Source organism: Octodon degus, unplaced genomic scaffold (genome assembly GCF_000260255.1).
Source record: "Octodon degus isolate 3935 unplaced genomic scaffold, OctDeg1.0 scaffold00050, whole genome shotgun sequence".
Lineage (NCBI taxonomy): Eukaryota > Metazoa > Chordata > Mammalia > Rodentia > Octodontidae > Octodon > Octodon degus.
This window is the reverse complement of record NW_004524626.1, coordinates 6,387,090-6,408,047: the sequence shown is the minus strand read 5'-3', so window position 1 is coordinate 6,408,047 and position 20,958 is coordinate 6,387,090. Positions and strand designations below refer to the sequence as shown.

Sequence of the window (20,958 nt, the reverse complement as noted above, 5' to 3'; positions counted from 1 at the left end):
TCCCCCTCAGCAACGCCCGTCATGCCGCATGGCACCTTGGGAAATGGAGTTCCCGCGCTGACGCAAGCCTTGCTCCAAGGGCGAGAGGGGCGAGTGCGCGCTGGCCGACCCATGTGCCTACGTGCGTGCGTGTTCCTGTGCGCGGGGCGCGGGCGGTGCGTATGGCACGCGCAGACGTCGCTGATCTTTCTTCCAACTCTCCGCTCCAACGTCGCGGGTGTGAGTGCAGGCAGTTGTGGTAAAGTTTAGCTATGTGGCCTGCAAGGTGCACCTTAGTGCCTACATCTGCTGATGTGTTGAGCTGTGGGTCCTCGTGTCCCCGCATGACAGAAGTGGCTCTCACGGATCACAGTGCCTGACTCACTTCCCCACTCAGGGAGTGCACAGTTGATAAGCAAAAGTTAACCACACTCAGGGGCCGGAGAGATGGCTCAGTGGAATAAGCGCTTCCCTGGTAAGTGCAAGGGCCTAAGTTCAATACCCCGTTCTCAAAAAAAAAAAAAATTAACCACACTCAAAAATTGGAAACAGGAGCCAGGGAGATGCCTCAATAGAATAAGCGCTTCCCTGGCAAGTGCAAGGGCCTAAGTTCAATCCCTGGTTCCGCAAAAAACAAAACAAAACAAAAAAAAACATTTAAAATACAAATCATAGTGGAGCCTCATGGATCATGCTTGTGATCAAATAGTTTTTGAAGGCTGGGGGAAGAAAAAAAGTAATCTGGGACCAGTCTGAAATTTAGTGACTTGGTGAGATCTTCTCTCAAACTATAAAACGAAAAAAGGCTAGGAGGTGTGACTCAGGGGAAAGGCCCTGGGTCCAGCCCCTGTTAGTAAAAGCTAAATAAATCAATAATTCAGTAATAGTTTTTTGTTTTGTTTTGTTTTGTTTTGTTTTGTTTTGTTTTGTTTTGCAGAACCAGGGATTGAACTCAGGCCCTTGCGCTTGCCAGGTAAGCACTTATTCCACGGAGCCATCTCCCCGGCCCCTCAGTAACACTTTTGAGTGAGCCCTGGCTCTGGACATGTGGGAAGAGTTGAGGCATGGGGCCAAGCTGAGCTGGACATTGCTGAGTCCCTGAGAGCAGCAGGGAGTGGCAATGGCCTTCCAAGCCATGGGTCCCTGACAGACACACGCTCAGTGAGCTATCCCCCAAAACACTAGCCCAGTGGGCTACTTAGTCCAAGGCCAGCCCGAACTACAAAGTGAGACCCTATCTTAAAAACAAAAACAGAAATAATATCAGCATTATCCCAGCTTGCAAACAATCAGGCCTCAGGATTCTCACAGCCCCACTATTGGAACAGAAAATTGGAAACAATCTGGGTGCAGTTGTGTACATCTGTAACTCGAGAACTTGGAAGGCTGACGCAGAAAGATCTCCATGAATTCGAGGCTCACCTGGACTCTACAGCAAGACTCTGTCTCAAAAAAAGGGGGGGGGCTGGTGAGATGGCTCAGTGGTCTAAAGCACCTACTTAGAACAAGCTTAGCAGAGCACTAGGACGGCGGTTCAATCCCCCAGCACCACATGCCAGCCAGCCCCGCCCCCTGGTGGGCTGAGCTGGCCCCACACACACACACACACACACACACACACACACACACAAATAAATAACCAAGAAAACCTGCATTATAAAAAAAAAAAGGAACACTCCGTATCTCTGTCTATCCAGCTGAGGCCAGGGGCTTGCCTTGAGTTCTAAGCCTGCCTGGGCTACACGGTGAGTTCAAGGCCAACCTGGACTATACAGTGAGACCATGTCAGAACAACAAAATACAAATAATGATAACATTCAGGGCCTGGGGAGATGGCTCAGTAGAATAAGCGCTTGCCTGGCAATTGCAAAGGGCTGAGTTCAACCCCCAATTCTGCCAAAAGAAACCCCAAATAAACAAAACAATTAATTTTCTAACAGAAAATATCCACTTAACCTTTCATTACTTCTTTTTTTTTTCTTTTCTTGTTCCCTCCTAGGGAATGGCTCCCAGGGCCTTTACACTGAGCTACATCCCCAGCCCTCCCTATTTTTATTTTGAAACAAGGTCTTGTTGAATTGTTAAGTTGCCCAGAATGGACTCAAATTGGTGATCCTCCTGCCTCAGCCTCCCAAATTGCTGGGCTTACCAGTAAGTACCACCACACCCAGTGTAATTTTTTTTTTTTTTTTTTTATGTACTTAGTACAGGGTCTACAGGGTCTCACTTCACAGCTCAGACTCATAGTGATTCTCCTGTTTTCAGCCTCCCAAGCACTGGGATGACAGGCACATGCCACCACACCCAGTCTCAATCGCCATCTCAGTGCACCCCAGGGGTGGGGCCAGCACAGCAGGCCAGGATTGAACTCCAGCCAATGTGCTGTGCCTAAGCAGGCACTTTAGTCCGCTGAGCTATCTGGCCTGCCCCCAACTTAAAAAAATTTTTTTTAATTTTATTTATTTGTGTGTGTGTGTGTGTGTGTGTGTGTGGCCAGCTCAGCCCACCAGGGGGCGGGCGGGCTGGCATGTGGTGCTGGGGGATTGAACCGCGGTCGCTATGCTTTGCTAAGCTTGTTCTAAGAGGTGCTTTAGACCACTGAGCCATCTCACCAGCCCCTTAAAAATTCTTAAAGAAATATTTGAATGATATGAGAATCAAACATACCCTTGCCCCCTTCACAGGGACACCATGATGCTGTGCACACCCAAGGAAGCCATCTGCCGTCTCTGAATCTCCATCTGCAGACTGCAAAGCACAGACATGGGTGTGTGCTGGGCTCCTGGAAGCAAACTCCTTAGCCGTGCCTCTTATTCATTTGTACGCCTTGGGTGGGGAAGTGTGGCGCTGCCTCTAGAGAAAGCCGAAGCTGAAAGGTAAAACACCCGGCTGCATTGCCAGACTAAGGTCCTTGCCCTGAACTTCTTACTGGGGATTGAACTCAGGCCCTTGCGCTTACCAGGAAAGAGCTTATTCTACTGAGCCATCTCCCCGGCCCCTCCCCGGCCCCCCTGCCCTGAACTTCTGTAGGGCTGGAAACCCCTTATCTCCAGGAGCTCCATGCCACAGGGAGCTGCAATGACCCAACTTCCTTCCCCTTGGGCAGTTCAGGCTGGCCTTGAACTCACAGCAATGTTCCTGCCTCAGTCTCCTGAGTACTGGGATTACAAGTGTGCACCACCACACCTGGCTGAGCCTGGTCTTTACCAGCAAGATTTCTATTAGCCTTGTAGTCTTGTGAACTTTGACAAGGAGCTCACATTAAGTACAGTCTAAGGTCAGGGAGATGGCTCAGTGGAATAAGCACTTCCCTGGCAAGTGCAATGGCCTGAGTTCAATCCCTGGTTTTGCCAAAAAAAAAAAAAAAAAAAAAGTACAGTCTAAGATGTTCCAGCCCTACTTTTTCAGTCAGCATCTCCAAACCTTTCCAAACTCCCACCTTCCTACAAGCCAGCTCCAAAGGCTCCTAAAACACATGGTCAAGTACTCATAGACATGACCCTACTTCCATGGTACCAGATTCTATCTTAGTTTTCTTGCTGCTGAGACAAAATACCAACACCCATAAGTTAAGGGAGGAAAGAAACTTATCTAGTTCACAGTTTCTAAAGGTTTCAGTCCATAACCAGCTGGCCCAAGGTAGGGTAGCACAGGGCAGACAGGCATCACAGAGGACAAACAGTGTACGTCCCTTGTATGCTTCAGAAGCTTGGATTTGACAAAATGTATATGACGAATTGCGACAGTGTATCCACAACTCTCCTCAGTTCAGATTCGATTGGTTTCTGAAGTCCAGAACTGCAATGGGCCAGAGGAGGTGGAACACTTTAATTACATTGATTGAAGGAGAAAACATGGAGGTAGAAGAAAAGGCGAAGGCAGAGAAAAAGAAACGAGGACCAAAGCCTACAACACAGAAGCATAAAATGGACAGAGCACCTGATGGTAGAGGAAGGAAAAAGAAGCTAAAACTATGAATGCATATTTGTTTCCTAATCACTCGCTGCTAAACAGTAGTTCTTTAATTTACGGGTCTTCATAATAGGTACTGTGCAATGCTCAGTTACGTCACTCAGAGACATCAGGTCTATCTGTTTACTGAGCTGGAGATATAGTATGTAGTTTCACTTTTTCAAATAGAACAGCTGTGCTGAAATTTTTTATCATTAACACTTGAAGTAGGGGCTGGTGAGATGGCTCAGTGGTCTAAAGCACCTACTCAAAACAAGCTTAGCAAAGCACAGGGACTGCGGTTCAATCCCCAGCACCACATGCCAGCCCGCCCTGCCCCCTGGTGGGCTGAGCTGGCCACACACAAAATAAATAAATAAATAATTTAAAAAAAAACAAAACAAAACACTTGAAGTAATAAAATAGCTTCATTTATTTTTTTTTAAAAAAAGTGTATGTCCAGTAGAAGGTAACAAAGCAAACAAGGGAGCTTACCAGCTTTTTTTCTGCCCCTTCTATATTGCAGCCAGGCTACTACGATTAGGGTGGTACAAACCAATCAGTGGATTGATTTAGTAATTACCCACCCTTAATCCTAGCATCACGTACTCTATAAGTACTGCGTGCTAACCAATCACACTACTGGAGCATCCTACGTCACAGACTCTAGATCCAGCCACCTCTGAAAACCCTACCTATGACTGCATGAAGCTTTAGGGAGACATGTAGACACAGACCATTACACCTGCCTAGATTCTCACTTCTGGGGCAGAAGCGTGACTCAGTGATAGAACACATGCTTGGCATGCAGGAGACCCAGCATTACAAAAAAGGAAAAGAAAAGAAAAAAGGCCGGCACAATGCTGTATGCTTGTAATTCCACTATTCTAAGAGCCTGAGCCAGGAGGATTCCAAATTTGAGCCTAACCTGGGGAATTTAGTAACTGAATGAGACCTTGTCTGTGTTTTTGTTTTGTTTTGTTTTGTTTTGTTTATTTATGGGGGGGCAGCTCAGCCCACCAGGGGGCGGGGCTGGCTGGCATGTGGTGCTGGGGGATTGAACCGTGGTCCCTGTGTTTCCTAAGCTTGTTCTAAGTAGGTGCTTTAGACCACTGAGCCATCTCACCAGCCCCTTGTTTTTTTTTTTTTAAGGGGAGATTTGGGCTGGTGAGATAGCTCAGCAGACTAAACACCTGCTTAGGCAAGCAAAAGGACCAGGATTGGATCCCCAGCATCACATGCCACACTGGACCTGCCCCTGGGTGCACTGAGCCAGCCACTGAGACCCAGTGTGGTGGCACATGCCTGTAATCCCAGCACTGGGGAGGCTGAAAACAGGAGGATCACTATGAGTCTGAGCTTCGTAGTGAGACCCTGTACCAAATTCATATAAATAAATAAATAAATAAATAAATAAATAAATAAATAAATGAGTTGGAGATATAGGTCAGTGTGAAGGCCCTGGGTTCACTTCCCAATGGGGGAGGGAGGGAGGGAGGGAAGGAGAGAGAGAGAGAGAGAGAGAGAGAGAGAGAGAGAGAGAGAGAGAGAGAGAGAGCTGGGAACACACCTGTGATGCCAGCACTTGGAAGGCTGAGGCAGAGGGATCGCTGTGAGTTTCAAGACCAGCCTGGGCTACATAGTGAGTTTATGGCCAGCTTGCACTACATAGTAAGACCCTTCTAGAAGAAAAAGAGACAGAGAGGGAGAGAGAGAGAGAGAGAGAGAGAGAGAGAGAGAGAGAGAGAGAGCTCGCCAGATAGCTCAGCAGTCTAAAGCACCTGCTTAGGCAAGCACTAGAGGGCCAGGGTTCTATCCCCATGCCCTGCTGGCCCCACCCCCAGGGCAAACTGAGACAGCAAATGAGACGAGGCATGGTGGCACACACCTGTAACCCCAGCGCTTGGGAAGCTGAAAACAGGAGGATCACTAGGAGTCTGGTCTGTACAGTGAGACTCTGTACTAAATACATTTAAAAAAAAAAAAGAGTGAAGGAAATGCCTGTGTCAGGCTGTGGCCTGTGGCCAACAGCTACGACCTGTTGGGTCTGCATCAAGTAACCCAAATAGAATTTTTGCTTTTTTTTTTTTTTTTTTTTTTTTTTTTAGATAGTGTCTTGCTATATAGTTCAGGCTGGCCTTGAACCTGTGAGAATCCTACCTCGGTCCCCAAATGGTGGGAGGGCAGGTGTGTGTCACCATCCCCAGCTCTGGCTGATAACCTGACTGCAGCCCTGTGAGGAGGTGGGGCTGGAGGAATCTGCTTCACTTGGCTGTGAGCAGACTGCTGTTCCACAGACACTGAGGCAGGCCTGCAGTAGTTTTCACTGCTATATTTGGAAGTCATTTGTTTCATGTCAACAGCTAACTAATAGGGTGGGCTTTCTTTCTTGGACTTTCCAGGGCATCCCTTAAATTGATGTTACTTAGTGATTACCTATTGTCTTCTTCCCCACCCTCCCAGGGCCTTCACACTGAACTCTGTCCCTAGTGCTTTTCTTTTTTTTCTTTCTTTTTTTTTTTTTTTTTTTGAGGCAGGATCTTGCTGTGTAGTTTAGACTGGCCTTGAACTTGCCATGTAACCCAGGGTGGCCTTGAACTTGCAGCAATCCTTTTGCTTCAGCCTCCTAGGTGCTGGGATTACAGGGATGCACTACCATGTCCAGTTCATGTTTTTATTTTTATTTTTTTTTTTATTTTGAGGAAGAGTCTTGCCAACTCACTAAATGGCCAAGACTAGATTTGGACCTGCAATCCTCCTGCCTCAGCCTTCCAGAGGACTGGGACGACAGGAATGCACCATCATGCCTGGCTCCTCAGTATTTATCAAGTGCTCTCTGTGTATCTGGCCTAACAGATGGCTCTGTCAGAGACCACAGAACCATGCAGAAATACTTCCAGGCAGTGAAGTGCCTAGAGGAGGCAAGGTTCATGAAAAGGCCCAGGGGCTGCAGTATTGGTGCCCAGTATTGGCTGTGAGCACAGCTGTGACCTCATTAGACATCTGGAAATGACGGAATCCTCCAGATACAGGAAGAAGGCAGGCGCCCAACTGCCTAGGAGGCTGCCTGTGCTTACAGCCCAGCTCTGCAGCGCACAGACTTCGGTCTCCCTGGGCCTGTTTCTCTGTCTGTTAAATGGGAGTGAGAACAGGCCCCATCAGGAAGTTGTGCAAAGTACTCAGTGGGGATGGTGTGCTCAGGGCTCACGATCTGGTTCCAGAGTCCCACAGGTAAGAGAAAGTCACAAACCACAGCCAAGGAGGTGGACAGGGTGCCACTGACCCTGAGCAGCAGCTCTGGGCAGGGGCAAGAGTTGACCTTGCCACTGGGAGCTGGGGACAAGGCCCAGGTTCCTGACTTTCCGGGAAAAGACACCCCTGGGACTGGGCCTGAGTCCCAATCAAGGTTCCAGGGCAGCTGGACACGTGGGTGTAGCTCTGTAATTCCAGAACTCAGGAGGCTGAGGCAGGGGGAATCACCATGAGTGGCAGTCCAGGCTGGGCTGCATAGCAAGACCCTGTCTCAAAACAAAATAAAAAAATCCTGAGTCTCAGGGGACCCCAACAAGCAATGTTGGGCTTAATCTAGTTCTAAAGTAAGGGCTGTGCTTTGTTTTTCAGTACTTGGGACTGAGCCCAGGGCCGTTGCAGTGAGGTTTATCTCTAGCCCCCACTTTTTTTTTTAAGCAGAGACTCCCTATATCACTAAATTGTGCAGGCTGGGCTGGCAGCGGATGTTCTATTCTCAAACTCTCACCTCTACTAGCTCGGCTTCCGGTGTTGCTTCTAGCGTTCTCAGTCTCCCCTTCTCAGAAATGAGGATAATAGCAGAAAGCACTGCAGCACACTCTAAAGACGAAATGCTTTTAAACACTCAAGGCACTTTTCAACAGTGCGGAGAATCAGTGTCAGACTCCTTACATTGCCGCGAAACAGGAGCTTGCTGCGGCTGTTATTCAGGAGGAAAGCAAGGCCACTTAGTGCCGAGGTGGGGACTGAAGGAGGTCGATGCAAGGCAGGCCAGCCAGGGCCTTTCAGGAAGAGCTGAGGAGGTCGCGCAACCCGGCAGCCCCGCACCGCCGCCCTCCGCTCTAGCCGCCAGAGGCCGCTGTGCCACCGTGCACCGAGCTCCGGCCGCCAGCCCCGCCCACACCCTCGGACACGTCACGAGGCCACGCCCCCGGTTCCGCCTAACCGAGAGGGGTCGGGCTCAGCGCCAAGGTCCCGCGCCTCAAGGCTCCTTCGCTCGGCCCCGCCCCCAACAGAAGGCCCCTCCCCCGACCGCGCCCCTCTCAGAAGACCCTGGCCCCGCCCCCATCGACCCAGCTTCACACTGGAGGCTCCCTCCACAGGGTCCCGCCCCCTACTCCGCCCCGTCCAGAAGGCCCCGGGCGTGCGGCCCTCGGCCCAGAAGTCCCTGCCTCCTCCAGCTTGGGTTCGCTAGGTCGCAGCATGAGTCTTCCCGCTGCCAGCCCGCTCTTCGCACCCGGTGAGGACTGCGCCCCTGCGTGGCGCGCAGCGCCAGCCGCTTACAATGCGGCCGACACACACCTGGAAATCCTGGGCAAGCCGGTGATGGAGCGCTGGGAGACGCCCTACATGCACTCGCTGGCGGCTGCTGCCTCCTCCAGAGGTAGTTCCCGCCCGCGCTGGAACGGGGGTAAACTGAGGCTGGGCGGGCGTTATAACTCCAGGTCCAGCTCAGATGCTTCAGCACCTCTGTGTACTTTGGCTCCTGCGCCTGGGTGATGGGGCTGCTAGTGGAGTAACCGAGGCGGTAGAGGAGGGGTGCAGGTACGAGCTCCCTCACCTCGTCCCCGCACACAGCGGGATCTAGAACTTATTCCTTCGCGGAGATGAGCCTCCCTCCCCAGGCTGGGTCCCCCGATGCACAACCCGGGGTGGAACTGGAGCATGCGGCCCTCACGTGTGGCCTAAGCGGAGGAGCTGCACGGCTGGTCTTGGGTCAGGAGGCTGCCTACCGCCGCCTGGGAGGCCCCGCCCCCGCTGTGCCTAAGAATAGCTCAGAAAAGCAGAACTAGGGAGACAGCTGTCTGTTGGGATGAGGCTGCACTGCCAGTCGGAGCCCAAGGGGTTCCCAGGGGTCCCCCAGTTCCAGACAAGCCGGTCCAGAACATGGGTATGTGGCACCTAGGTGCTGGAACTCAGTATTCCGACCTGGCAGATGGACACATCTGAACAGAGACGTGGCACAGAGAACCGATTTCGAACCAGACATCTCCTCGGTCTCTGCAGGCCTTGCCCTTGCAAGCTAGAAAGAGGAAAAGGGACAGAAAAGTGACCAACTGGAGTGATAAGAGCCACTAGTACAAACAGTGTGGGCCTGGGCTCAAAGTTCAAGGCTCTGCCCCCTGCCAGCCCCCAGAGGCTGGGCTCAAACTAGCTATGTAAGTCCTCCCTGGCTGGCTTCTCTCTCTCTCTCTCTCTCTCTCTCTCTCTCTCTCTCTCTCTCTCTCTCTCTCTGTCACTGGACAGGGCCCATGCAGGACCCTCTCAAGATGGCTGTGTCCATCCGTCTTTGTGGCAAATGTGACCCACAGGCAGGGGCCCACCCAGTGTCCCCTTCTCCAGGCAGCTCCCCAGCTTGGGCTCTGTGTGTAAGGCCTGGGCCCTCTGTCTCTCTGCCCAGGGGGCCGGGTCTTGGAGGTGGGCTTCGGTATGGCCATCGCAGCCGCAAAGGTACAGGAGGCACCCATCACTGAGCACTGGATCATTGAGTGTAATGACGGTGTTTTCCAGCGGCTCCAGGCCTGGGCACAGCAGCAGCCTCACAAGGTGCTGTTGGATACCCTGCTCCTGGGGGCCCCGAGACTGGGGTGGGGGTGTGTGGTCTTCCTTGGGAATCTGTTTCAGCAGGTGGATAGATTGTGGGAGCCTCAATGACCTTCAACCTATTTCTCTTCCCCTCTCCAAGGTTGTCCCATTGAAAGGCCTGTGGGAAGATGTGGCACCCACACTGCCAGACTGTCACTTTGATGGTGAGGGCACTCTGGGCTAGGCTGGGGAGGACACACAACAGGGCAGTGTGGGGCCTCTAGCTCCGACCTGGCAGCCTCTGGGCTACAGACTTGGGGCAGCACGTGGGTGGGAAGGGCACAGCGCACACACAAGGGTACATGGTCTGGCCTTCAGCACTGGGATGAGTGGGCTGAGTCCACTGGATGACTGAGTGGATGGGCTGGCGTCCCCTGCGCAGGGATCCTGTATGACACATACCCGCTGTCGGAGGAGACCTGGCACACACACCAGTTCAACTTCATCAGGGTAGGCCCCTGGGCACCCATCTTTCCTGATTTGTTGGGGTTCAGAGGCCTACAGGGAGCCCCCTTACACATCTCAGCTGCTCTTGACTATTGTCCCCCCAGAACCACGCCTTCCGCCTGCTGAAGCCAGGGGGTGTACTCACCTACTGCAACCTCACCTCCTGGGGCGAGCTCATGAAGACCAAGTACTCGGACATCACCACCATGTTTGAGGTGCAACCTTCCTACCCTAAAGCTGGGCAGGGATGTTGGGGGCAGCTGGAATTGCCCTGTATCCTAGGGAGAGGCTCCTCTTCCCACAGGGTACTGGTGGCTTGGGTTATGTTGTCATTTTCTACTTGGAAACCAGCCAAGAATCCAGCTCAAATACCTCCCATGGCTCCCTAGTGCCCATGGGATTCAGCCTGAGCCCCTCATGTTCCCTCTGCCCTGCACTGCTAGTCCAACTGACCCCTCAGGGCTTCCGTCCCCCCTGCGCCCTGTAAGCTGCTCTCCTGAAAGCCTGCTGAATGCCAGGGTGCCAAGATGGTGGGTTTTTTGGTCCTCTGCAGTCCTCTTTTGCTTCGCACTCCCTGGCAAGGACACGGGCCCACACAAGCACCCCTGGGTGGGAGCGAGTGTCTCCCCGTTCCTGGGATGCGAGTCAGGGCTGGCATTTGCGGTCACCCAAGGGTGGGAGGGTGCCACTGCCCAGGCCCCTCTGGACAGTCCTGTCCACAGCTAAGCTGTGTCCCTGTGCTCCCAGTGCAGAGCTTGGGGTGACCCAACCCTGTCCCTCCAGGAGACACAGGTGCCAGCGCTGCAGGAAGCGGGCTTCCAGCGGGAGAACATCCGCACGGAGGTGATGGGGCTAGTGCCCCCTGCCGGCTGCCGCTACTATGCCTTCCCACAGGTGATCACACCCCTGGTCACCAAGCCGTGAGCCACCCCCCCAGGGCGTGGAGCCAGCTGGGGGTGTGGACGGCCTCCGGCCCTGCCGCAGGAGCTGTGGTCTTCCTCCAGGGTACAAGGGTGAAATAAACATGGGTGCTGGGCTGGCGGATGGGCCAAGCGTGTAGCTGTCTCATTGTCCCATGGGCCCCACTGTCCCACCTGTGCAGCCATGGCAGGCACCCTCGTAGTTACAGCAGGGCTTTGAGGAGGCAGCCCCAAGGCTGGGGGTCTTGTGGAGTGAGCTTGCAGTGGTCATGTCTTCAAGTGTTCTCTTACTGCAGCCTGCCCCCATCTGTCCCCTAGGGCTATCATCCTTGTCCCCAGCCAGTTCTCCACTCATCTAGGTCTCCAGGACAGCTGCCCTCTTTGGGGACCCACTTGCTAGGGACCTTCCCGTGGGCTGTTCCCTCCATCTGGAACACCCTTCCTACTCTGTGGTTTGGCCCTTGGGTGGGGTTGGGTATCACTCTCCCCTATGTCCCAGGCTCCCCATTCCTATAGCCACCTGATACATGGTGGCACACACTGGGGACCTGCACAATCAGCCCCCAGGGCCTGGCCATTGGACATCAGTGTTGTCAGATAAGGGTTTAGACTGGAGGACAGGCATCGTCAGCAGGTGTTCGGCTGGGAGGAGTAGGGGCCAGGTGTTGGGGGCCCCTAAAGGGGCTCACTGGGACTGGGACTGTGTCTCCCAGCTGAGACACAGCTCATAAGGGCCAGCTGCCTTTTTCCTTAGTCCCTGTCCTTGACCACATGCTGGTCCATCTCCCACATTCAGAAGGGAGCCCAGGGTCAGACGGCCACTGCCCCTGCCCTAAGGTGGCTCAGTGTGGGTGGGGGAACATGGGCAGGTGTTGCTCCTGTGGGGCCTGGGAGGGAGAAGGGAGACTGAGTCAGGGTGCCAGCTTCCAGTTTCCCAAAGCCAGACTGTCTTAGGAAGAGTTGCAACTGGGTGACAGCTCAAGCCTTGGTGTTTTCACCCATGCAAAAGGCAGGAAAGACCCCACCCATGAAGCACAAGATGCTGAGTCCCCCACGAACGGCACAGGGCACCAGTGGAATCAGGGTGGTTTATTCACAGTCTTGAGGACACTCGGGTGGCACCAGTGGGTCAGGGCCATGTGGCTGCAGGGCACTACCGGCGGTACCAGATCCTGAGCTTCTTTTCGCGCTTGATCTTCCGCTGCAGCTGCAGGATGCCGTACAGCAGGGCCTCGGCTGTGGGCGGACAGCCTGCGGGGACCGAGCTTCAGTGTACCCCAGCAGCCTAACAGCCTCCTCTGCACTGGGCCCTGTGCCGGCCTTGGGCAGAAGCCCAGGACTGAGACTCTTTGGTCAACTCTAATTTGATGACAAACTTGTCTCCCTGCCTTCTGGGAGGTGCTAAGAGCCAGACCTAAGGCCTACTTCCTGTCTGTGCAGACCACTGGTCTGCCACTAGGGTCAGTGCCCCTCTGGGCTGATCGCCAGGTAGAATAAATACACTAGTTAATCGTGAACCTCAAACAAACATCCAGTACTTGTAGGGAGGTTTTTTTTTTTTTTTCTTTTGGCTTTTTAACAATGACTGTTCACTGTTACTCTGACATTCAAAGTTAATTTTTTTTTTTTGCGGAACTGGGGATTGAACTCAGGCCCTTGTGCTTGCCAGGGAAGCGCTTATTCTACTGAGCCATCTCCCCGGCCCCTTAAGAAACCCAGAACAGAATAGACTTCAGTTCTGGTGTTCTTTTTTTTTTTTTTTTTGCAGTGCCAGGGATTGAACTCAGGACCTTGCACATGCCAAGCAAGCGCTTATTCTACTGAGCTATCTCCCCAGCCCTAAAATTTTATTTATTTATTTATTTATTTATTTATGTGGGGGGGGTGGCCAGCTCAGCCCACCAGGGGGTGGTGCTGGGGGATTGAACCATGGTCCCTGTGTTTGCTAAGCTTGTTCTAAATAGGTGCTTTAGACCACTGGGCCATCTCACCAGCCCTCAAAGTTAATTTTTTAAAAATCTTTTTTGTTGTTGTTGTTTTGTTTTGTTTTGGCGGAATGGGGGATTGAACTCAGACCCTTATGCTTGCCAGGGAAGCACATATTCTATTGAGCCATCTCCCAGGCCCCTTAAATCTTTTTTGAGGAAGGGCCTCACTATGTCGCCAGGTGGGCCTTAAACTCATGGCTCCTGCCTCAGCTTCAAGTACTGGGATGATCACCATGGGATGCATCACCATGCCTGGCACTTTTATTTCGTAAATCTGGCCACGCTGAAGATCCCCAGTCTGGAATCTCAGGCCCTTCTATGAGAATGAGGACCGGGGCTAATGTCCTGTCTCCAGGGACCTTTTCCTGTTAGTTTTAGTAATTACATTTCTTTGGATTTTCTCTCTCAGAACCCTAAGAAATCGTAACTGACAAATGTTGGCCATTCATTCTGCTACTCTGACTTCTGACACAGTGACCAGGCCACCACCTGGAGCTTCTATCCATGACCAATAGGGCTAGGCCTGGGTTTGCAGGCAGGTCCTTGGGGACCCCAGTCTTCCCATCCACAGCATGGGGAGATGTGCAGGTGGGGGTGGAGCAAAGTGAGCAGGCCTGGGCTGCCCTCACCTGGCACGTAGATGTCCACGGGCACGATGCGGTCACAGCCTCTCACGACAGAGTAGGAGTAGTGGTAGTAGCCTCCTCCATTGGCACAGCTGAGGGAAAAAGTGTTCTGAGGGGCCGCCCTGGCACCATGGCCCTCCCTGCCCCACCTGCAAGGTCATCAGGTACCTGGCGAGGCCAGTCACATCTCAAGACAGATGACCCAGAGAGGCAGAAGCACCTCTGGGAACCTCCTGTGAGATGCAGCTCACAAGGAAGTATGTGCTGGGAAACACTTGGGACGCAGCCCTCAAAAAGATCTGAGCTGGGAGTGGGGAGCACAGGAGGTAGCCCTGTCTTCAGAGCAGCACAGAACCCCCGACCACCCCCACCTCCACCCGTACAGCACCGAGTGGGTGGAAAGGCGGCTGCTTGCTGTCTGCTGCCTGGACTGGGAGTAGACAGGGCAGGACGTGAAGGGGCAGCTAGGTGCAGGTGCGCTCAGGATGTGCTGAGGGCCTTGCACGTGATGCCTGGACAGATGCGAGAGCAAAGGTGGGGTAGGCAGCAGTACTTACCTCCCCATGGACACGACGTAGCGTGGCTCTGGCATCTGGTCGTAGACCTGGATGAGACGCAGCATTAGGCTCCGCGTGCTGCTCAGTGCGGACCAGAGGGTAGGGTGGGACTGGGCCTACCTTGCGGAGTGCCGGGGCCATCTTGTTGGTGAGTGTGCCGGCCACAATCATCACGTCGGCCTGACGTGGGCTGGCGCGGAAGACCACGCCAAAGCGGTCCATGTCATAGCGTGGTGCGGCCATGTGCATCATTTCCACAGCACAGCAGGCCAGGCCAAAGGTCATGGGCCACAGCGAGCTCTGCGGGAGGGCCAGGCCAGTCAGTCACTGTCCATGCAGGTTTCTGCCCTACCATTAAGATCAGCAAGGCCAATAGCTAGGCTCCGTCCTGGGAGAGGGCACAGAACCAGAGCCATCCCCACCCATGCACCCCAGAATGTGACCCAACAGCCTGGATGCATGTGCAACTCCCGCAGGAAGCCCTCCTGGTTCCCACGCTGTTCTCTAGCACTTGGTGTCTTGTGACCCCCAGCTTCTGGTCCCTCTGGCCTGGGTCTGATATCTAGAGGTTGCCTCAATGGTCATCAGTAGATGTGTCAATGTGGGTGGCAGCGCAGGGCTGCAGAGTGGGAATAGGTCAGCCCGTGGTCTGCAGGGCCAGGACCACCTGGCTGGCACCTGCACTGGGAGGACCCTGACCATGTCCTTGGGCTTCAGCGATTACAAAGGACCCTGCAGAGGGCAGCTCCATCCTGGCAGCTGTGGGCTTGCACTGGAGGCTGCCCTGGGCACAGTGCCCAACCCAGACAAAGGGGGAGGCGGAGCTGTGCACGCCATCAATGGGCCATTGTGAGACAGTACCACAGCGAGGCCGGGCACTGGGCAGAGCTGCGGGGAGCGTCTGGCTGGTCACAGGGAGGCATGGTGTGGGTGCCGCGTGGGAGGGCTACGTGGCTGTTCCTGAGAAGGACCTGCATTCAGCCTGCATGGCTAAGGTTAAAAATCACTTCCACATTAGAAGAGAAAAGAAGGAACACAGAGGCAGAATGAGTCCTGCAGGAGGAGTAGCTGGCTCACTGGGCCCAGGGCAAGGTTAGGCAGTGGGGAAGGAGAAGCCCCCACGACACCCCAGGAAAGCCCAGCCTTTCCCCGGGCCCCACAGGTAGTGTGTATGTCGATGGGGGTAGAGAATAGTGGGGCTCACCCGGCGAGCCCAGTTGATGAGGTCGTCCAGCTTGGCCACCACATACTCGCCGCGGCTCTTGGGGAGTGTGGGGGGCTTTTGGATCACGGCTCCAACCTTGGATACAGCAGGCTGGGTGCTGGGCAAGGGGACATGTAGGCATGGGAAGCATCAATGACACAACCACAAGGAGGCCACTCTCACCCTTGTCCAGAGGCATCCCAACCTGGGGTAGATGCCAGGAGGTGAGGACAAAGGAGCAGTCTCTGGCAGCGTTTACAGGGAGGCCCAAGCCACAGTCAGGAATCCCTGAGTGTGAAAATGAGGCAGGGCTGCGCCCAGGGCTCTGGGAGGTGCTGTCAGCATCCAGGACCCCAGAATAGATGTGGCTGTAGGGCTTCCAGGGGACCAGGATATGCAGTGCCCAGAAGGCACCAGAGGGCAGGGTTGGGGGGCTCACCTGCTCGGGTCCGCAGCAGCCAGGCTCTGGTGGACACCTCGCGCCTGCAGAGCTGTGCCCACACTGGAGCTGCAGAGGGTTAGGTAAGCAGCTGTCCCAAGCCCCCTTCCACTTGTCTCTCCCTGCCTTGGACGCCTCGCCACTCTGCCCACTGGCCCCACCCCTCGCATGCTCAGACTGAACAGCTTTTTCAAGTGTATAGGCCTCCGAGCACCTGAGGAAGGATGACCCTGGAAATAGCTAAGAAGGAGACCTGAAATCAGCCCCCGCCCCATGCTGGACCGAGAGGACACTGGGAACTGCAGTAGATGGGTGTAGCTCACAGTGCTGCCGAGTTACTAGGAGGTGGCTGTGCTCTACCAGCCTTGCATGACACCTTGCTGGGACAAACCGAGTGTGCTCTTGAGGACACTGACCTGCCCGCCTCTGCCAGCTCATAGCTGTCCCACAAAGGGCTCTGCACCTCTTTGCTGAGGAAAGATGCCAGCCCCAGCCTGCCCTGTTCATCGGTGAGCCCCCCCCCAAAGGCTGTCACACCCACAGCCGAGCCTCCCACCTGACAGGTGGCAGCACTCACCGCAGGCCAAGGATCCGGACACAGAGCGGGCCAGAAGCTGTGGAGGGAACGAAGCAGGTGTGGGGTGAGTGGTGTTCCCGCTAGGCCCTGCCCCCCACCTCACCTCTTCTGTCCCCCTCCACTCTCTCAATCCCACTCAGGAAATGCTTGGTGGGGTTGGAGAGATAGCTCAGGAGAATAAGCGCTTGCTTGCCTGGCAAGCACAAGGTCCTGAGTTCACTCCCTGGTACCAAAAAAAAAAAAAAAAAAAAAGGAAATGCTTGGTGAGAAAGGGTCTTGCAGAAAGTGACTGTGACTATCCCTTGCTAAAGCCCCTGGAAGCCCCCAGAAGCACTCAAATCTCACAGCAAGGCTACTTCACCATGCTCACGGAGTCCTCAGGGTCTTGGCCTTTCTGTTCCCTCTGCTTTAAAAACCCTGCGCATGGGGCTGGGGAGATAGCTCAGTATAAGTGCTTGCTTGGCAAGCGCAAGGGCCTGAGTTCAATCCCCAGTACCTAAAAAAACAAAACAAAAACCCTGCGCACACAGCTAGCCCCTTCTCCTGAGGCCTCGGGCCAGGCACCCACCGGCCTCCCATGCCCTCTGGGTCCTGGCACCTTTCCCTCTGTGCACTCAAGCTCCACTTGCCTCCCGTGACACTGGGCCTCCCTGTCTTGTCCTTGCCTGGCCCTGGCACACAGAAGGCGCTCAGTAACCGATGCTCTGGACACTGGGCTGTGGCCTGAACTTTCAGTTCCTGCCAGCCATTGCCCTATGTCCCAAAACATGCAGCCTGGAGGACAGCAAAGGCATTGGTCATATCAACCTACACGGCCACAGACCTCCAAGAGCAGCTGACACAAGGAAGGACAGAAGGGACACCCTGGGTGGAGGCCTTTAGAGAATTTTCCAGAAGAGAGCAGCAGGAAGGACAAAGATGAGGGTAATGGAAGTGAGGAGAAATCCTGATAAACAGTGGGGCAGCCAGAGGCCAGTTGGTGACCAGCCGGGGCTGAACTGTGCCCCCCAATGCCCAGGGTGAAGCCTTAGCCCCAGCACCTCAGAATGTGACCATGTTTGGAGACCATGATTAATGGACAGGTGAGGTCCCTGACATAGGCCCGGATGCAAGGACCTGGAGTCCATATGATAAAACAAGAATCAGGACACAGACAGAGAGCAGAGGCCACGGGCATCCCAGCAAGAAGAGAGTAGCCACAAGCCAAGTCAAGACCTCAGGAACAACCCAGCCTGTGACACCTTGAGCAACTGGACTTCCAGCCCCCAGCACTGTGGGGGATGAGTTTCTGCCCTTTAAGGCACTTGATGTAGTTCACACAATCCCTCCCCAAAGCCCCTCTTTGCATCAGCCTCCACCTCGTGCAAGGTGCTACTTTCTGCATCCCATGCAGGCTACACGTCTCCCAAGGACATGACAGTGACCTACTTCTTGGCAAGCCTGAGACTGGGCACAAAGACAGATTAGCTGCCTCTTCCCAGGCCTCGGTTATCCCACTTGAAAACTTAGGGCCTTGGAAATACAGCAAAACAAACATCCTGCTGAGTACTTTGAATCTTTTTTTTTTTTTTTTTTTTTTTTTTGCGGAACAGGGATTGAACTCAGGCCCTTGCACTTGCCAGGGAAGCGCTTATTCTCCTGAGCCATCTCCCCAGCCCACTCTGAATCTTTTTTGAGGCGGGTCTCACTACAGTGTGCACACTAATCTCAAACTCCTGGGTAGAAGCAATGCTCCTGCCTCAGCCTCCCAAGGAGTGGCATGCCATCGCACCCAGCTTTTGAATGGGCATTTGTAACAAGGATTCATAGTGAGAATTCAGAACTGTAAACTTGCACAGAAAAGCAAATAAGCTCCTTACCATCATCAAGGTCTGGCTGAAAATGGGTTTTTCATTGTTCTGAGCTCAGGCAAAGACCACAGCTGTAGTGGCAAGACCTGTAAATTTTGCTCAGCAAACCAGAGTCCTAACCATGTTACAGAGGCAGCAGGAAACTCCAAGAATTAGTCCCTTCTGTTCCATATGACTTTGCTCTAACCAGGTCTGCCCCACGTCGGGCATCTTGTGCGTTAAGAATCAAAGCACACAGGTGTCTAAGTCACCAGTGAGGTTGTCTTCCACGCTGCCCCCCCTTTTTTTTTTTTACAGGGTCTCTTTACAGAGCCCAGACTGGCCTTGAACTCACAGGATCCTCCTGCCTCAGCCTCTGGAGGGCTGGAATGACAGACCTGCTCCACCACAGCTGGCTTCCCATCGGGTTTGGGGACAGAATTTGATAAGGGGCCCTCAGTATTCCAGGTTTTCTCTTGATCCTGCGATTTTATTCTATGTCACCTTTTGTTCAGTCACTTTTTGAGGAGGCTATCCTGAGGCCCCAAAGGTCCGCAGAACGAGAGCTGCTCTGCCAGCTCGCCCGTGGGGGTGGGGCACGCGGCCCGGGCCCTCGCGGTGCCTCGGTCTCGCCCGGTCCTCTCGGGTCCTTCCAGAGCAGCCTCTAGCGCTAAGCCCGCTGGCGCCCTCCAGAGGCCGGGGACGGGGTGCCTGCCTTGGTTCCCCCGACCGTAAACCGGACTCCTCACTGGCTGGGCCGGCATGCAAAGGCCTGAAAGACTCTCGGGCCCCGACAAAGACCCCCGACGCCAGCAGAAACCCAGGCCTGGGAGTCCTCCTAGGTCTCCATGATGCCCGACATTCCCGAGCTTGGGCCCTGGAACCCGACGTCCCCGCGGCGCCAGCCTCCAGTCCGCGCCGATGCCGCGAACCCGACACCCGGGAACCGCGCTCACCCGCCAGTGCAGCCATCTTGCCCTCGGCCTTCAGACAACCTCTGTGGTCCGCCCTCTTAGTGCTCCGGGTCCTCGGACCGTCACCCAAAGCAGTTCAGGATGTGTGCGGAAACCGGAACCCAGAGTCGGGCCGTTCCGCAGCTCTTTCCGCCTCCGTGTTCCTGTCCACGCCGCGAGTCCCCAGATTTCTTGCCTCACCAAAAAGAACGCTAAGGGTGACAAAGAAAACAAACAACTGTACACTACGTCTTCTAATTTCTAGGAACAAAATACACACTCCGTCCCTGGGTGGGCTCGAACCACCAACCTTTCGGTTAACAGCCGAACGCGCTAACCGATTGCGCCACAGAGACGGTGCTGCCCAGCGTCTTACGACATAGCCCTATGAGGTATGTAACGCGCGAGCGCGCGGGACAAACTGCGCCTGCGCGAGGAACCTGGCTTCTGGGCGGAGTCTAGGTACGAGTGACTTCTGCCAACCAGCCGAAATAGCTCAGTTGGGAGAGCGTTAGACTGAAGATCTAAAGGTCCCTGGTTCGATCCCGGGTTTCGGCAGGAGTTTTGGCTTCCTACATTTCTTTGAACATTGTTTCCTGTTAAGTTAGACATTTGAGTTTATCCCGTTTAAACCTTTACGATTTCAAATATCCTTTCCCTTCTTTCTTCATACAATATTTCCAATTTATTTAATTTAATTTATTTATTTTGCGGTACTGGCGATTGAACTCAGCAAACTTTTCTTTAAAAAATTGTTGTAGTGCTGGGAGTAGATTTTATATTTTTTAAATTGGTAAGTCCAGAGCCAGTATTGATTGTCAAATGTAACACTAACGGCTCAATTAAGAGTTTGCAAAAATAGTTGCGAGTTCTTCTTTTTTGGTTCTGGCTTTCAACTTTTGCATTGAGGTATATCCCCAGCCCTTTTTACAATTTTTTTGAGACATGATTTCCCCAAATTGAAGTTGCACAGGCTGAGCCCAACACAGAGATTCTCCTGCCTCAGTCTCTCAGCCGGCATGATTATGCCTGGCTCAGGAATACTATTGAATGATAGGACAGACTGTGCGCTGGGACCCCCACCACAACCTCCCATGACATCTATCTCCTGGGCTCTCCTGAGAGGCTGCCAGGAGCACAGCAGGGGAGAGCAATCCACCCAGGGCCCACTGGGCAAGGTGAACTGCCGCCTGTGGAGAAGTATCACCTTCCAGGGAAGCTGTATGGCTGCCAAGGCCGGGGACACTGCTTATTCTGAGAGGAGCCAATGCAGGCTGGATATCAGGATGTGAACAAACAGAGGCCTCCAACACCCCAGCTCACATCTGCCCAGCCTCCCGAGATGACCCAAGCTCCATTCCTGGGACCCGAGCTATAGGAACCATGAAGCACCAAGTTTCCAACAGCACAGTTTGGAGGTCACTTGGCTCAGGGGGGGCAAGCATACTGGAAGCACGGCCCACGGAGATGGGGGACAGGGCAAGGTGTGAGTCCCTGATGACAGTGGCTAGAGGGAGGTGCAGGTTTCAAGGGGAAATAGGAAAGTGGGAATGCAAGCAGGAAGGGGCAGGAAAGGGGAGGAGGGGGAGGGGGGAAGAGGAGGGTAGGGGAGGACACAGGAGCCAGAGGCTCCCAAGCAGAGGTGGCTCCTGA

General features: G+C 53.9%; 2 protein-coding genes and 2 non-coding genes across 6 annotated transcripts; 2 read left to right on the top strand and 2 right to left on the bottom strand.

Annotated features, from left to right (window-relative positions):
• The first annotated feature begins 8,307 nt into the window (after nucleotides 1-8,307).
• Gamt (guanidinoacetate N-methyltransferase) lies at nucleotides 8,308-11,261 on the top strand. 3 transcript variants are annotated; one of them, XM_023717201.1, is made up of 6 exons: nucleotides 8,308-8,590; nucleotides 9,581-9,726; nucleotides 9,866-9,929; nucleotides 10,148-10,215; nucleotides 10,317-10,427; nucleotides 10,996-11,261. In XM_023717201.1, exons 1-6 carry the CDS (start codon nucleotides 8,383-8,385, stop codon nucleotides 11,134-11,136), a joined length of 738 nt encoding a protein of 245 aa, XP_023572969.1. In that variant the 5' UTR covers nucleotides 8,308-8,382; the 3' UTR covers nucleotides 11,137-11,261. The 3 variants fall into 3 exon arrangements, with proteins under 3 accessions (XP_023572969.1, XP_004632733.1, XP_023572970.1); XM_004632676.2 differs by having other exon boundaries at nucleotides 8,311-8,563; XM_023717202.1 differs by having other exon boundaries at nucleotides 8,313-8,419.
• A 940-nt stretch (nucleotides 11,262-12,201) lies between these two features.
• On the bottom strand, nucleotides 12,202-19,510 carry Ndufs7 (NADH:ubiquinone oxidoreductase core subunit S7). The gene is made up of 8 exons (XM_004632675.2): nucleotides 19,309-19,510; nucleotides 16,524-16,560; nucleotides 15,947-16,015; nucleotides 15,508-15,625; nucleotides 14,424-14,603; nucleotides 14,304-14,350; nucleotides 13,750-13,838; nucleotides 12,202-12,383 (listed from the first exon to the last, which is right to left on the bottom strand). The coding sequence occupies exons 1-8, from the start codon at nucleotides 19,322-19,324 to the stop codon at nucleotides 12,286-12,288; spliced, it is 654 nt and encodes a 217-aa protein (XP_004632732.1). The 5' UTR covers nucleotides 19,325-19,510; the 3' UTR covers nucleotides 12,202-12,285.
• A 77-nt stretch (nucleotides 19,511-19,587) lies between these two features.
• Trnan-guu lies at nucleotides 19,588-19,661 on the bottom strand. Its single transcript has one exon. It is a non-coding gene; the product is annotated as a tRNA-Asn (tRNA).
• Nucleotides 19,662-19,790: 129 nt separating this feature from the next.
• Nucleotides 19,791-19,863, top strand: Trnaf-gaa. Its single transcript has one exon. It is a non-coding gene; the product is annotated as a tRNA-Phe (tRNA).
• The last annotated feature ends 1,095 nt before the right edge of the window (nucleotides 19,864-20,958 follow it).